We start from the raw sequence: 14388 nt of genomic DNA on the forward strand, positions 1-14388 counted from the left end.
AAAATTAATGTGTTTCAAATTTATTTTTGCAGCCCTGCTTTTGTGACGTCACTCAAGCCGCAGGCGATTTCCTGCGTCACCTCCACTCTTATGACCGTGCTCCCTAGAAATAGCCTGTTATTGTTGTCTGAGCGATATTAAAAATTACTTCAACAGCTTTTAAACCTTTTCCAAGATTTCATAGTTCAAATTGTTCCTGCAATGTTTTCCAGAAAGAAGCAGGAGCCAGTTAAACAAAGAAATCATGATTTGTCGCAGGTAAAAAAAGCTTAAATAAGCAACCAGATTCGTCTATTAATTTATTATGACTCATCGCCTCATCTCCAACCTTTTTGTGGCTGCTAGTTTGGTCTGACGGAGATTCCTGACGACTTTGATCCTAGTGCAGGCTATGGAGACGATGATGCTGGTGATAGTGACCTTGAAGCTGAATTGGCTGCCATAGCCGGAGGAGGAGGCTCCAAACCCAAAACGAAACCAAAGCCCAAGCTTGTGTCTGCTACCGACCTAGACAAAATGATTGCGGACAGCTTGCGTGATGTCAGCGACGATGACGACGATGATACTCTTGAAAACGATTCCGATCTGCTGGGTGAACTAAAGGATATCGGCGTTGAGCATGAGGATATTGAAGAGGGGCCGGCCGCCCAAGCCGCTGTTTCTGATGAGCAGCCGACACAAACCTTTCTTCCGACTACCACGGTGGACACATTGGGCATCATAAAGCAACGCCTGGAAATGTATAAGGTAGCTGAGGCACAGGCCAATGCAGCGGGAGATGCTGGCAAAGCAAGACGCTTTGGAAGAGGTCTGAAGACCTTGCAAAACCTCCATGAGCAAGCTTCAGCGGGTAGACCTGTTAACGTAGACGATATCCCACCCGAGGTCAGTGTTAAACCAGCTGCCAGCGTTGATCCTGCGCCTCCAGCAGACGTTGAGCAGGCGACTTCCTCACCTCTGGTTCCCGGTCGTGCCGCTCCGGCGCTACCCTCGGCGACACCAACTGCCACTGCGCCAACGGCATCCAACGATTCCACAGCTCCATCTGCATCATCAAATCCTCTTGTGGAAAAAATGCGTAACCGCCAAAACGAATACAAGGCGGCTGCATTACAATCCAAACGTAGTGGAGATGTGGCAACTGCTCTCCAGTTCCTCAAGGTGGTAAAACAATTTGATGTAGTGGTCAAGATGTGTGAAGAAGGACAGGAAGTTGATCTTAGCGATATGCCTCCACCGCCATCTGAATTTCTTGAGTTTTTGGCAACTATGCAGGGGAAATCTGAGGGCGAGCCTGCTCCGGCACCTCCTGCCGCACCAGCTTCCGCTCCATCGGCACCTGTACCAGCGGCACCAGTGCCAGCAGCACCTCTTAGTATACTGGAAGCACTACAACAGCGCTTAGAAAAGTACCAATCAGTGGAGGCGACTGCCAAAGAGGAAAATAACACCAGCAAGGCGCGTCGATTTGGACGAATTGTAAAACAATATGAAGATGCAATTAAGCTTTGCAAAGCTGGTAAGCCAGTGCCTTATGATGAACTGCCGGTACCCCCCGGCTTTGGACCTTTACCAACTGGTGATGCGGCTCCTACTGCTGAAAGTGTTTCAAGTCCATCACCGCCAACATCTCCGACATCTCCACCAGCGACTGCAACCACTTCATCCGGAGGTACTCCATCTAGCTCCAGTGCAGCCACACCCACACTTACTCGAAAATCGCCATCACCCCAAAAACCAAAAGAATTGACCACACGCATCTCGGGAAACCAACAAAAAAGTAACCTTGCCGAGCAGCAGATGAAGCTGCTGCTGGAACGTCAAAAAGAGTTCAAGATGGCTGCGATAGAGGCCAAGAAAGCAGGAGAGATAGATCAGGCCAAGGAGTATTTGAAGATATACAAGGGTTTCGATTCCCTTTTGAATGCTGCCAGTAGTGGTTTACCTGTGGATCTTACGACAGTGAGTTTTATGTGACCCATTGTTAGGAAATGTTTTCAATTTACAATTCGTTATAGCTTCCTGTTCCACCATCCCAGCGCGATGATCTTGAGGCTTCTTTTGCCATAGTTTCTGCCGAGGAGTGTGATCCCGGCGATACCATCGGCGAAATTGGCATTCGGATGGAGGAGCAACTCGCCAAGCAGTTGATGATGTGCAAAAATACTAGAGACCATCACAAGGCCATGGGTGATGTAGCTGGCATGAATCGGTTTGAGAATTTAGCCTTAACCGTCCAAAAAGATCTTGATTTCGTTCGGTACTCCAAGCGCAAGAATTTGGCACTTCCGAAGTTTCACTACGAGAAACGGAACTTTAACATTGTTCACTGTAACACAGATCTTACTGATGGCGAGTTGGAGATCGTTGTAGTACGTGGAATCAACTATAATGTTCCCAATCCAAAGGAAGTGGACACCTACGTTCGTGTGGAGTTTCCCCTACTTAATGTAAGAATTTATTAATCTTATTTCGTTTCCTCTGGTGACGGCAAACACTTCTTTTTCAGGATGAATCTTTTAAGACTAAAACTAATCTAGTTAGGGATACCAGTAGTCCAGACTATGACGAGCGCTTCAAGGTGGACATTCAGCGCAGCAATCGGCAGTTCCAGAGAATCTTCAAGCGTCATGGAGTGAAGTTTGAAATCTATTCTAGAGGGTGAGTCGTTCGCGATAAATATTTATGTAGCACAGTTGGATAATAACTACACACTCTGTAACCGCTTAACACGCATATTAAGCTTAATAATATCATCTATGGGGATAATTCAAGTTCTTATTAGACTTATTCCATATTTTAGACTATAATTTGATAGCCCTTTTGTAATCAGCATGTCCTGTTGGTCCCGAGTATTGTATGTTTCAGTTATGGCTTCGGTTTTCACTTATATTTTCTGTATTCATACGTGGATCACTAAAACGTCATCGTATTTTCAACGGAACATTTTAACCAAATATATTTTTACGTCTCAATTCCCAACAAACGGATAATTCAATTTCCCATCCAATGCAACGCGTAAAATATTGTGCTAATAAATAGCTGCAGTATAGATTGTTGTGGACTTAGTCGTAAACTGCCCATATGTTGTTTCAGGGGATTTCTGCGATCGGATACATTGATTGGTACCATAAACGTGAAGTTGCAGCCGCTGGAAACCAAGTGCGACATACACGACACCTACGATGTGAGTATTCTATAAGTACCAACACGCAAACTATATTATTAATTAATGTTCTGAAATATTAGCTAATGGATGGTCGCAAACAGGTGGGAGGCAAGCTGGAGGTTAAGATTCGGGTCCGCAATCCCATTCTCACCAAGCAGATCGAACACATCAACGAAAAGTGGTTAGTCCTGGATGCCGAAGGCTGAAACGGTTAAAAACCTTAAAAAGTAAATTGTTTTATTTGGAGACAAAACTCCATGGTTGTTATCGATTTATGTGAGAATTAATTGGGAATTAATTATATTGGCCAATTCCTTTCCAGGATTAAGGCATTTATGTATTACGAACACAACACACATAATATAGTATATATATATATATTTATGTATTTATATGAGATATTGGCGGCTTTAAGGCAAAGGCGCAAGTCCAGAAATATTACGCCATGTAAAGTGAGTCCATTCCAAAATTGACAGACAAAGAAAATATGAACCATAAGCGCCTGGCCTGATTATGTTTGGTTTCATTTGCCTAAATATAGATATGTTTGTTAAACTACAACTCCATATATTCGACTATTTGCGAAAAAGGGCTGGTAGCGTTGAAAACATCGACTCCACGAACTTTATAAAAACCTGTAAACGAAACGGGGGTATTAGTCGGAGAAAAATTTTCATAGGTTTTTATAAATCATGAGATAATGTTCCTCACACCTCAATAATCTTGCAAAGTATCTGACAAATATTAAAAAAAAATTATATCCCACTGACTTACCATTTACGGATCCCCGATCCCCTGGTGCGTAGTGAAAGGATGGATAAGGCAGGTGCCAATCGTTGGAGATCAACACCCAATCGACCGAGAGACCTTGGCTGTCGCGTTCCTTGAACCAGACCTCGTAGCTGAGCAAACACTGGGTTGACTTGGGATGCTCCATCCAGCTAATAAAGACCTCACCATGGGTGACTTCTGCAATGGCGAGTTGCTGTGGCCGGCGCAGTTTTGGCCATGAGGCGGAACACACGCGCAGCAGCATTGCCCAGGGTAGAGGAATATTGGCGGAATTAATCACTACTTCGCTGTTGTACGCCCAAATGGGTCCTGTTTGGTGGAGTTTTGGCGTCTGAACGCGTCGCATCGCTTCCCGCAAAGTAGCATTTGGATAAGCAGGGCTGCCAGCCTGCTTCCATACGTAATAAGGATCCGTAATGTAGGGCACTATTAGTTCGGTAATAAAGGCTGACTCGTTGGCTATGGACATATTCAGGGTATATTTGTGATGGAAGGCTGTCAGTTGAGGACCCGCCTCCACTGGACTTAGAAATATGGTGGCCATATATTGTCCTGGTCCACCTGATCCGCCGGAAACAGATCGTAGAACCTGAACACTGTGCGATGCGTCCATGTTAACTCTTTCAATATTTGCAGCCCGATTACCTAGTTTGGCTAGCATTCCCAAAGCAATGTACACGGGCTTTTGAAAGAACTGGGAATGTGGAGGATGCGTTTCATTCATTTGAAAGTGAGCTAGAAGAGTCCGCTGGGTAAACTCATAGGGATGATAGCTAAGGAAAGCATTGTCATGGCTAATCGACTCCAACCTCCTCAGTGGCCCATCAGCTACTTTCGCCTGCAAGTGATGCATTACCGTGGATATCAGAGTAATTCCATAACGCACATCTGCCTGAAATTCCCGCGGAGTATTCCAACCTGCCACGGGATCAGCCTCACTACGGATGCTAAGTTTGCTAAATGAATCGAAAACGATAATCAAATACTTACTCATTGGCCACCGGAAGAGTTTTGAGATTAGGATACTCCTCATAGATTTTTGCCATCAACGCCAGAGATCCGTTGATGATCTCCGTAGCAGTCCCATTGACTCCCTTGCGGTGAAAAGTGAGTATATCGATTGGGCAGTATTTCACACTTTTGTTGCACTCGTCCAGTAGCTTCCAGCAGAGCGGATGATTTTGCAGGCTTTTGAAGAGACCGGCTGGACCTCGCAGAGCTCGATACATGGGCAGCTGAAATTTGCCCTCGTGGGTTTCCAAACTACCAGCTTTGCTCAGACCACGACGCACGGCTTGAACATAGTCTAGGAAGGATTGGGCGGTCATATTCAGCTTGTTGTAGCTTCGAAGGTCCGGTTCGTTCCAAGTTTCGTACCGCCAGTTAGCAATTTTGGAGGATCCATGTCGAGCTGAGAGTACGAGAATTGTAGAGCATTATTCCTCGTATTACATTTATTTATCTCACCCAACTGATGGTTAATCGTAGTCTTTACAAAATGCTCCCAATAAAAGGGCATTTGTTGGGGGTTTTCTAGAAACACCCCTCCCAGATTACCCATCCATTCTATCACTGGTGAAAGACGTAGCTCATCATGCAAGAAGTCAATGAAGGCATCAAATTCAGAAAAATCGTATATTGGTGTTCCATTAGAATCATACTGCAGAAAATGAATCAGCTCCAGCAACCAGTGAATTCGGATGTGGGTCACTGCACCAACCGGCAGGGCGGCTATTTGGCGAAGATTCATCTGGACCGCAGAGGAACTTAGGGCGGAGCTGATTCCTCGGTGATCGATCCGCCCGGAGGGGCAGAAGCCGACGCCCGTCCAAAAGTGGGGTAGTGGATGATAGACTGGAGCATCGCCGCTGGTATAATGACCGTGGATCTTAGTGAGAGTCGCCAAAATAAACAGAGACACCAGCATTTTTTTTACGTGCGACTAGCTACGAGCAACACGTTCGACTTTCTATGCGGGATTATTTTCGGCTTTGTTTTGTCTGCGATGTAACGGTCCCGCTTCTGATAAGAGTTTTCTCTCCCACTAACTGACCATCTCACCCCCCACTTCGCACTGTCCTGCCCACGACAGGGCATTATTATCTCGCTCTCTCTGCTCTCAGTGTCTGTATCTGTCGTTCTAAGCCGAAAGCTTAAGTCGTGACGTCACGGGAAGAGAATCACAGTGGGACAAACGGAATATTTTAAATCCTGATTTTTTTTTCGGAACCGGACAAAATTAAGCTACATATAAGTATGTTTTCGCACAAATGGTAAGTTTTAAACCAATTGTCTTTTCGAAAATAACAAATATTACAATATTCCAGATGATATATAATAAAAAATCTTAAAAAAAAAAATCTTAAAAAATACAAACTGTGTTTTTTTCCTACTGTGTGGCGGGGCTTCAAAAGCAACAGCGTGCCCGTTAAGCACTCTCCTGCTTTCGCTCAAGTTCTCCTCCCACGGCTTCATGGTGAAGTAAGGAATAGGAAGCATGAATGAGCCGCTTTAAAGTGCAATCCCTCATTAGGGGTGGAAAAATAAAAGAGAAAAAATTACATTTAATATTAGCTTGTTAAGAGGAAGAAAACGGTGTCAAAGATAATATTTCACACATCTTATGTTCATTATATTGTTGCCTGTTATTGCATTCATTGACGTAAATATATACATACATGTATGTATGCAGGGCCGTAGCTGGCATGGGGCAGGTGGGGCGGTGCCCCAGGGCCCCCGAAGGGAAGGGGCCCCGCGGGGCAAAAGACTTTCGTATAGGGGCCCCAAATTTACTTGTTGCCCCAGGGCCCCGAGGCTCTAGCTACGGCCCTGTATGTATGTATGTACATTAATATGTACATTCATCGCATTTATTATTAATCTTTGGGATTCGAATTTTCAATGCATTTTCAGTCATTATGAGTGGATTCAAGGCTTAGATTAAATAAATTTCGACTCGGTCGATACATACATATCTTTCAGTATAAACTTCTTCTTAACGTCAAGGATACTTACATATATGCATCATATGGGCAAATACAAAAAACAATCCACCACTAATTTTAAAAATTATTGTTTTGCTGTTGTTTATTCTTTGGAAAATAAATCATAAAGCTCTAGCTTGAAAAGTTTACAACATTTCACATTGAATGTTCTGAACTGAGGTCAGGGGCGCATCATATCATATTTCCAATACATAAGCCCAACACAACTCAAAAATGATCGTCCAATTATCCTCGACGGATACAAATGAATGTTCAAGGATCACTTTTAGCCCCAACATTGTATAATTTATTTCTATCTGATTAACCTGAGTTTCCAAATACCCGTACAACCCAATTTATGCCTCAATAGCCCATGCACAAAATTCGTCAGTTATGAAAGTTCAAAATAAACCCAAGCAAATACAATAGCATTATCTTTAAAGGACCAACAATTCTCCGCCCGAAGTTAGCTTTCCTTTCTTGTTTTTAATTGAAATAATATTTATTTTAATAAAAGTATCCTATATTCTACCATATTATACGTATATATTTATATATATTCATTCACATATATAAATAAATTGGCCTTTATTGATAAACAATTGTTTTTGCGTCCACTCCGATATCAATATTCAATAACTCGTACTGCAAAGCAATTAATCTAATGGCCTTTAACCCCAGGTAGCTGTACCAACAATCAGATAACTCGAACCGCACGTGGTGTAATCCAGTTGGCCATATCCTTTAGAGTCTAGACCCGTCAGTGCCTCGTTGGCCATGTCACCGAACACTTGGGTCATTGAAATGCCTACGGAAAAGTCGCGTTCACGTCCATATCCGCAAAGAATTACTCCTTACCGGCTACATAATCCTAGTAGGGATGCTTTTACTAGGACCACGGATCCGTCGGCAGCAACTGCCCCAACAAAGATAATAGATCTCCCTGTATTTGAAGATATTCGCACAATAATGTCCGTGCTGAAGGCGAGTGGCTTAATGCCCATTTACGAGCAGGTCTCCGACTATGAAGTGGGCCCTCCTACCAAAACCAATGAATTCTATTCATTTTTTGTGAGGGGCGTGGTACACGCACTAACCCTCTTCAACATATATAGTCTATTTACGCCGATCTCAGCTCAGTTATTTTATTCATATCGCGAAACGGACAATGTAAACCAGTGGATCGAACTTCTGCTCTGCATCCTAACATACACCCTTACCGTTTTCGTTTGCGCTCGGAATACAAAAAGTATGCTCAGGATTATGAACGAGATCCTCCAACTGGACGAGGAGGTCAGGCGTCAGTTTGGAGCCAAATTAAACGAAAATTTTGGATATTCAGTGAAGTTTTTGGTCGGAATCGCGGCTAGTCAGACCTATATTATTGTCCTGAAGATTTATGCGGTGAAGGGAGCAATAACCCCCACCTCCTATGTACTCCTGGCCTTTTATGCCGTTCAAAATGGGCTCACCGCTACGTATATAGTCTTCGCTTCCGCCCTGCTAAGGATCGTGTATATACGATTTAATTTTATAAACCAACTTCTGACCGGATACACCTATGGTCAGCAACAGAAGCCCAAACAAAAACGAAACCACAATGGAAATTTTAGAGCAGCCTTAATGGATAACTTCCCAGAGGATTCGCTTTTCATATATCGCATGCACAACAAATTGCTGCGCATATACAAGGGCATCAATGATTGTTGCAACCTAATCCTAGTGTCCTTCTTGGGTTATTCCTTTTACACGGTCACAACCAATTGCTACAACCTGTTTGTCCAGATAACCGCCAAGGGAATGATATCACCCAATATTTTGCAGTGGTGCTTTGCCTGGCTCTGCATGCACGTTTCCCTTCTGGCGCTTTTGTCCCGGAGCTGTGGTCTAACCACTAGAGAGGTGGGTTTTCGATCAAAGATATGCCCGATGGCAATTATTAAGAGTGGCTCTATTTACAGGCCAACGCGACCGCTCAGATACTGGCTAGAGTCTATGCCAAGGCCAAGGAGTATCAGAACATAGTAATTATAAAGAACATATTCATTTTGTTAAAATTATTGACTACCAAAATAAATAAATTCTTTTTACAGATTGACAAATTTCTCACTAAAAGCATCAAGCAGGAGGTTCAATTTACGGCTTATGGATTTTTTGCTATAGATAACTCGACCTTATTCAAGGTACCCAAAAGTTTTATATATTTTTTTCATTTCTGTCTTTACCACCGCTATAAAATTTCAGATATTTTCAGCCGTTACCACATATTTGGTTATCTTGATTCAATTCAAACAGCTGGAGGATTCGAAAGTAGACGACTCTATTCCAGGACAAACTTAATCTTAAAAAGAAAAAAAAAAAAACAATTTTTAAAAAATATTTTTTTTAATTGTCTATTTTAATTGCATTACAAATTTTACGGCAATTTTACTAGTTGCGATTACGGGTCTCGATCCTTCTTGGCTTTCTTTGTTAATCTTTATAATATATTTTTCCCGATAATATACAGTCCGATAATAAAATTAAATGCATTATACTGTTTTCATCATGCAGAGTTTAAACCTTAAGGAAACCGACCTTATAAATGTCTTAACGTTAGGTATACAAACAAAAAATTGGAACGTTGGGATTTTGAAGCGGCTCCTTGTCTTAAGCATTTATTTTTACATAGGCCTAACAGTTAAGCACTTTGGACTTTCGACGCGTTTCTCCAAACAGAAATGAGCAAATTCGGTCCAATATAAAAGCCCCAAGAATATCCAGAACCAGTACCGTTAGCAAAGTTGTACGGAACTGTAAAGAGTACACAACCTGTAAATGGGCTTAGCTATTAATGGCAGATACTTACCTCAGTTGGGAATTTTATGATTTCAAAAAACTCCGTTAATTCGGGCGCCAGGCCCGTGGATAAGAGCAGCACCAAGGTTGCCGATGCTCCGATAGCATACATTAACATACGATTTGAGCGCAAGCTCTCCATGAACGGATGTCCCTGCAAAAATCGTTTTCAAACTCTGTTTTAGCTGACATATTAGCCTCATTACCTTATAATTGACTGCTATAGTTGCCACTTGCAAAGATAAACAGATGATGTAGACCGTACTGCTTACAATGTTTGGATCATATTTGGTCTTTTCCTCAGCGTCCATGTCAATATACAACTTCACTTTGCCGACTCTGACGATGAACAAAATTGTATTGGGTTCATTGCTCATAAAATAAAATGAAAAACTTACCTAGGAGGTGCCAACTTAGTGGCTTCACTAGTCAAATAGTAGAGCGTTCCGAAATGAACAGCAAATTGTGTGAGAATGGTGGAAATTGTGTAAAAATTGAAAATGTTTGGCAGAGGTGCAACCTTGGAAAGAGTTTTCAGCGGCTAACAAGAAAGGTCCATTTTATCTAGTTACATTAAATTAATAATTTGAATCAACCAACCTTTGCTCGCGTGATAAACAGAAAGCAGGCAGCAATAAAAATTCCCTGCATAGTAGCCTGAGTATCACTAAATTTAACGCCATCAATATATAGCACAGACTGGCAATAGGCCTGTATAAGAGCATTCAGGGCGAGAATCTTAAACATCTGAAGAGTGGTGACCAGAGTGCAGCGACCTTGTTTAATAATGTGATTAACTGAAAGTAAATCTTTGTTAAATTCAACTGTTTTTGGAAATATTCCTAATTGGTTTCCCACCGCAAACTATCGATGATGATTTGCTGGTGAAGGGAGCTGCAATGGAAGCATCACCCAACTTGACCATCGTCTGCTCTTCAATGTCACGCAGAGCACTCTGTAGGCGTGCTTGCGTCTGGTTAAGTTGTTCTTGCCGACGACGAAGGGCTCGCTCCCTTGGGCTCAACTGCTGATTGGCCGCCTGAGTTGCCACTGTTGCTTGTTGTTGCTGCTCTTCTTCAGGGCGCTTCTTTTTCACCGGTGCACTGGTTAGTAACGAGACACCAACATTGGCATGTTTTAGAGCTCCTACGTCGTTTGTACCATCGCCACACATCAAAGTGCAGTATCCTAATTGCTTAAGCTGCGTGATGACAAATTCCTTCTGCTTAGGAGCGAATCGAGCGCAAATTGTGATCTGTGGCAGTATTTGGCGCATGTAGGCTGGTTCAAATTGTTGGAGGTACATCAAAGCCTCGCCTGTAATGCATAAATCATGAGTGGCTAATATCATCGATATGCTCTTCTGGCGGTTCTCCATCTTATACGTTTGGTCCCCATCAATGGACACCCAATTCCATGTGTCCTTCTCTATGTTTTTAGGCGGCGTAAGAATAAGTAGCTTCTTTCGCGTAAAACGCAGCTCACGAGCTACGTGGCAAGCGGTTAAGGGATTGTCTCCCGTAATCATAACCACCTTGTGCGAGGACTGAATCAACTCCTTGATTACCGCCTTGGAGTCGGGCTTCATGGGACAGGATATGATCACAAAGCCAGCGAAGGTCAAGTCACATTCCACTTCATCGCGTTTCAATTCCCGAACTCTCTGCGCGCTTAAAGTGCCTAATTCCTTAATACCAAGGGCCAGGACACGGGCTCCTCGACGGGCATACTCCAAATAAACCTATAAAAAATAATAATAATAAAATAATTAATGCTAAAGCTACTTAATAAACATGTACTATTAAGAAGTTACCTTCTCATAATCCGCCGGCACCTCAGTCAACATCTTTTGAATAACCTCGGGGGCACCTTTGACTGCTCCGATGTGCCTAACCTCGTTTGAATAAGGAACCAAATAACCAGCTAGAACGGACATTCGTTTCAGCGCGGAAGAGAAGTGGTATCGCGCCATAATCTTTAGTGGCTTAAGCTGAGTTCTTTTTGGAATAACACTATCCATCTTGGTAAGATTCCAGTCCACCGCGGCCAGGGTTGCCTTTTCGAGTGGATCACCTACTAAACCATCGTCCAGTAGCGCCAGTGAGTGACAGCAGGCTAGCACCTGAACCGTATTGGACTCCGCCTGGTCGATGGGCACACAGACTCCATTTGGAGCCAATCCTGCTATACCCTCAACCATTAAATTATCTGTGGTCAAGGTGCCGGTCTTGTCGAAGCAGCAGATCTGCACCTTTCCGGCAAAGGGAATCCTAAAGGGTTCCGTACAAAAGATGAAAAACTTCGTCAGCTGAATGAGGGATGTGTTGACAGCTAGTGTTAACTCGATTGGCAGGTCAGGCGGAATGATGGCTGTTAAAATCAGTGTGCATTCCAAAAATAGTTTGTAGCGGTTTCTTTCAGGATCCTCGCTGCCCTTCACCCAGACGTACGATGCGGCAGCTACGGCAAAGACCATGAGAAAAGCAATGAATGCGAAGGTTTCCGAATTGTTTTCCGTGGCCCTATTTGCACCGAATAGGATAGTGCGGAGCAACTTTCCCTGAGAGGTGTTAAATCCAGTGCGGATGACATAGCCAATACAACCACCATCCGGAGCTCGTAGAGATTCCTTTGTCGGAGCGGTGTGCTGAACAACCTTTGTGCCTCCAAAAAGAACAAACAGCTTACCCTCCGCATCGGTATCCAGTTCTGTATCCAAGTTATCCACAGACTCCAACGATTCCTTCATTTGTGGAACCGATTCGCCGGTCAACATTGACTCGTCTACGATGCAGGAGCCACGCAGGATGACCAAATCGCAGGGTACAAGGTTGTCATTTTGGGAACGCGTTACAGAAACCAAGTCTCCAGGCAGCAGTTCGTCCGAGCCAATGTGGCGCCACTTGTTTTGCCGGAAGGCGTAGATCTGGTACGGCTTGTTGCCCATTTTTCGTATCTCAGACATGTTTCGGAGCTGCTGCTTGACAATGGTGCACTCAAAGGCAATCAACATGAACAACGTGAACAAGGAGTAGTACCAGTAATCGTCCATGCACCATAGACCCACGGAAAACACTTGGAATACAAAGAATGGCGCCGTGGCACGTTCGATGAACAGTTCGTGGAACTCTGGCACAACCATATCCATTTCATTGTTACCATATGTCAGGGTAGACGCTTTGATGGCTTCTTCAGTCTCCAGGCCACGAGATGACGCATAGCTGCTTAGTAGTCCGTTCACTGGGAATTCCACAGATCGGAAAGTCTTTCGATCGTGGCACCAGACATACTTTGTCTTCTGGAAAACGAGGTAATACTGTGTAGATCCGTCTTCGAGCTTGGCGGACCGTACAGGCACAATCTTTGAATTTCCATTGTTAGCCGTAGGCACTACCTTGGCCAGAACATTGGGACCAGGCAGCTTCACCCGGCGACAGGTAAGAAAGGCCAGCACATGGACACTCCAATAACAAAAGAGCAGTGTAAGCACATGCAGAAATGCAATTGCCAGAATGCCGATGAATCCCACATCGTTCCACGTTGTCCTTATGTCCGTCGACGTTAAATTTTCACGCGGAGCAAAGTCATCGTCGCCTGGAGAATTGCTTCCGTAAACGTGGATCCACAAGTAAAAGGCACCGAGGTAGAGCGGCAAAAATGGTAAAACCACTCCCGTCAGCGGCGTGGGGATGCGCACGTGCAAGCTTACATACTGCACCAGGTCGTCCAGTTTGGCGGTTGGCAGTGCTCCTTTCCGATTTTCCGCATCCCCGTCAGCACCTCTAGGGCTCCCGACGCCCATCTCTTTTCCTTTGCTCTCTGCTGCTAGCTCGCTCATAAGTTTGCTATAATACTCGTTCCTCGGCTCCTTCTATGGATTTCTGGGAATTCAAGGAGATTCCTAAAGATGTAATGTCATAGCGGCAACAAAAATGTGAAAAAAGCAACGTCGAACGTTTAGAGTTTGATTTGATGTTTGCCAACACTGACTTCTGCGTCAGCTGTTGCTATTAATTAAAAATGATATCGATAATTCGATAGCTAGCTATATTAATCATTTTTTTCAGGAATAAAATATGCTACTATACTAAAACTTCTATAGCTAGATATAAATGCATAGCACTAAAATCGAAAAACATGTTTTACAAGTAAAAACTTTATTCATCAAAGTGTTAACGAATATTTTTAATTTACGCACTACGGTCCCTCCTAAAATTTATTTGAATTTGAATTTAAATTTTAAACATTGACAATGTCGAAAACAACTGATTTAAGAAGTCCTTTAAGGATTTTGAACCTATTTGGATGTAAAAATATTATTTTAAAAGGGCTTTTATTGGCTTTAAATTGTCGCAAAAACACGAATGTTGGGTCATTTCCGATTGTTCAGTTACATATATGGCAGCTATAGGATATAGTCGGCCGATCTCGGCCGTTCCGACTTATATTCTATTCAAAGGAAAGAAGGGTGTGTGCAAAGTGTCAAGTCGATAGCTTTAAAACTGAGAGACTAGTTCGCGTAAAAACAGACAGACAGACGGATTGACGGACATGCTCATATCAACTCAGACGGTGATCCTGATCAAGAATATATATACTTTATAG

The 14388-nt window shown here is 43.2% G+C and overlaps 4 protein-coding genes across 7 annotated transcripts; 2 read left to right on the plus strand and 2 right to left on the minus strand.

Moving 5' to 3' along the window:
• Positions 1-50: 50 nt before the first annotated feature.
• Positions 51-3730, plus strand: l(2)gd1 (lethal (2) giant discs 1). 3 transcript variants are annotated; one of them, XM_070277818.1, is made up of 7 exons: positions 51-258; positions 346-1962; positions 2019-2450; positions 2510-2661; positions 3043-3187; positions 3250-3396; positions 3492-3730. In XM_070277818.1, exons 1-6 carry the CDS (start codon positions 202-204, stop codon positions 3373-3375), a joined length of 2529 nt encoding a protein of 842 aa, XP_070133919.1. In that variant the 5' UTR covers positions 51-201; the 3' UTR covers positions 3376-3396; positions 3492-3730. The 3 variants fall into 3 exon arrangements, with proteins under 3 accessions (XP_070133919.1, XP_043067366.1, XP_070133920.1); XM_043211431.2 differs by having other exon boundaries at positions 3250-3730; XM_070277819.1 differs by having other exon boundaries at positions 52-258; positions 3097-3187; positions 3250-3730.
• On the minus strand, positions 3664-6030 carry Idua (alpha-L-iduronidase). Of its 2 annotated transcripts, none has more exons than XM_017253304.3 (4): positions 5429-6030; positions 4952-5372; positions 3944-4908; positions 3664-3804 (listed from the first exon to the last, which is right to left on the minus strand). In XM_017253304.3, the coding sequence occupies exons 1-4, from the start codon at positions 5886-5888 to the stop codon at positions 3725-3727; spliced, it is 1926 nt and encodes a 641-aa protein (XP_017108793.2). In that variant the 5' UTR covers positions 5889-6030; the 3' UTR covers positions 3664-3724. The 2 variants fall into 2 exon arrangements, with proteins under 2 accessions (XP_017108793.2, XP_017108794.2); XM_017253305.3 differs by having other exon boundaries at positions 3944-4899; positions 5429-6029.
• A 1692-nt stretch (positions 6031-7722) lies between these two features.
• Gr32a (Gustatory receptor 32a) lies at positions 7723-9296 on the plus strand. Its single transcript, XM_017253366.3, has 4 exons — positions 7723-8847; positions 8907-8969; positions 9039-9128; positions 9190-9296. Exons 1-4 carry the CDS (start codon positions 7723-7725, stop codon positions 9283-9285), a joined length of 1374 nt encoding a protein of 457 aa, XP_017108855.2. The 3' UTR covers positions 9286-9296.
• Positions 9297-9324: 28 nt separating this feature from the next.
• Positions 9325-13774, minus strand: LOC108133433 (endoplasmic reticulum transmembrane helix translocase). The gene is made up of 7 exons (XM_017253365.3): positions 11597-13774; positions 10642-11524; positions 10384-10580; positions 10182-10324; positions 9990-10122; positions 9794-9937; positions 9325-9738 (listed from the first exon to the last, which is right to left on the minus strand). Exons 1-7 carry the CDS (start codon positions 13619-13621, stop codon positions 9619-9621), a joined length of 3645 nt encoding a protein of 1214 aa, XP_017108854.2. The 5' UTR covers positions 13622-13774; the 3' UTR covers positions 9325-9618.
• Positions 13775-14388: the final 614 nt, after the last annotated feature.

The sequence above is a fragment of the Drosophila bipectinata genome, chromosome 2L, assembly GCF_030179905.1.
Source record: "Drosophila bipectinata strain 14024-0381.07 chromosome 2L, DbipHiC1v2, whole genome shotgun sequence".
NCBI classification, from domain to species: Eukaryota; Metazoa; Arthropoda; class Insecta; order Diptera; family Drosophilidae; genus Drosophila; species Drosophila bipectinata.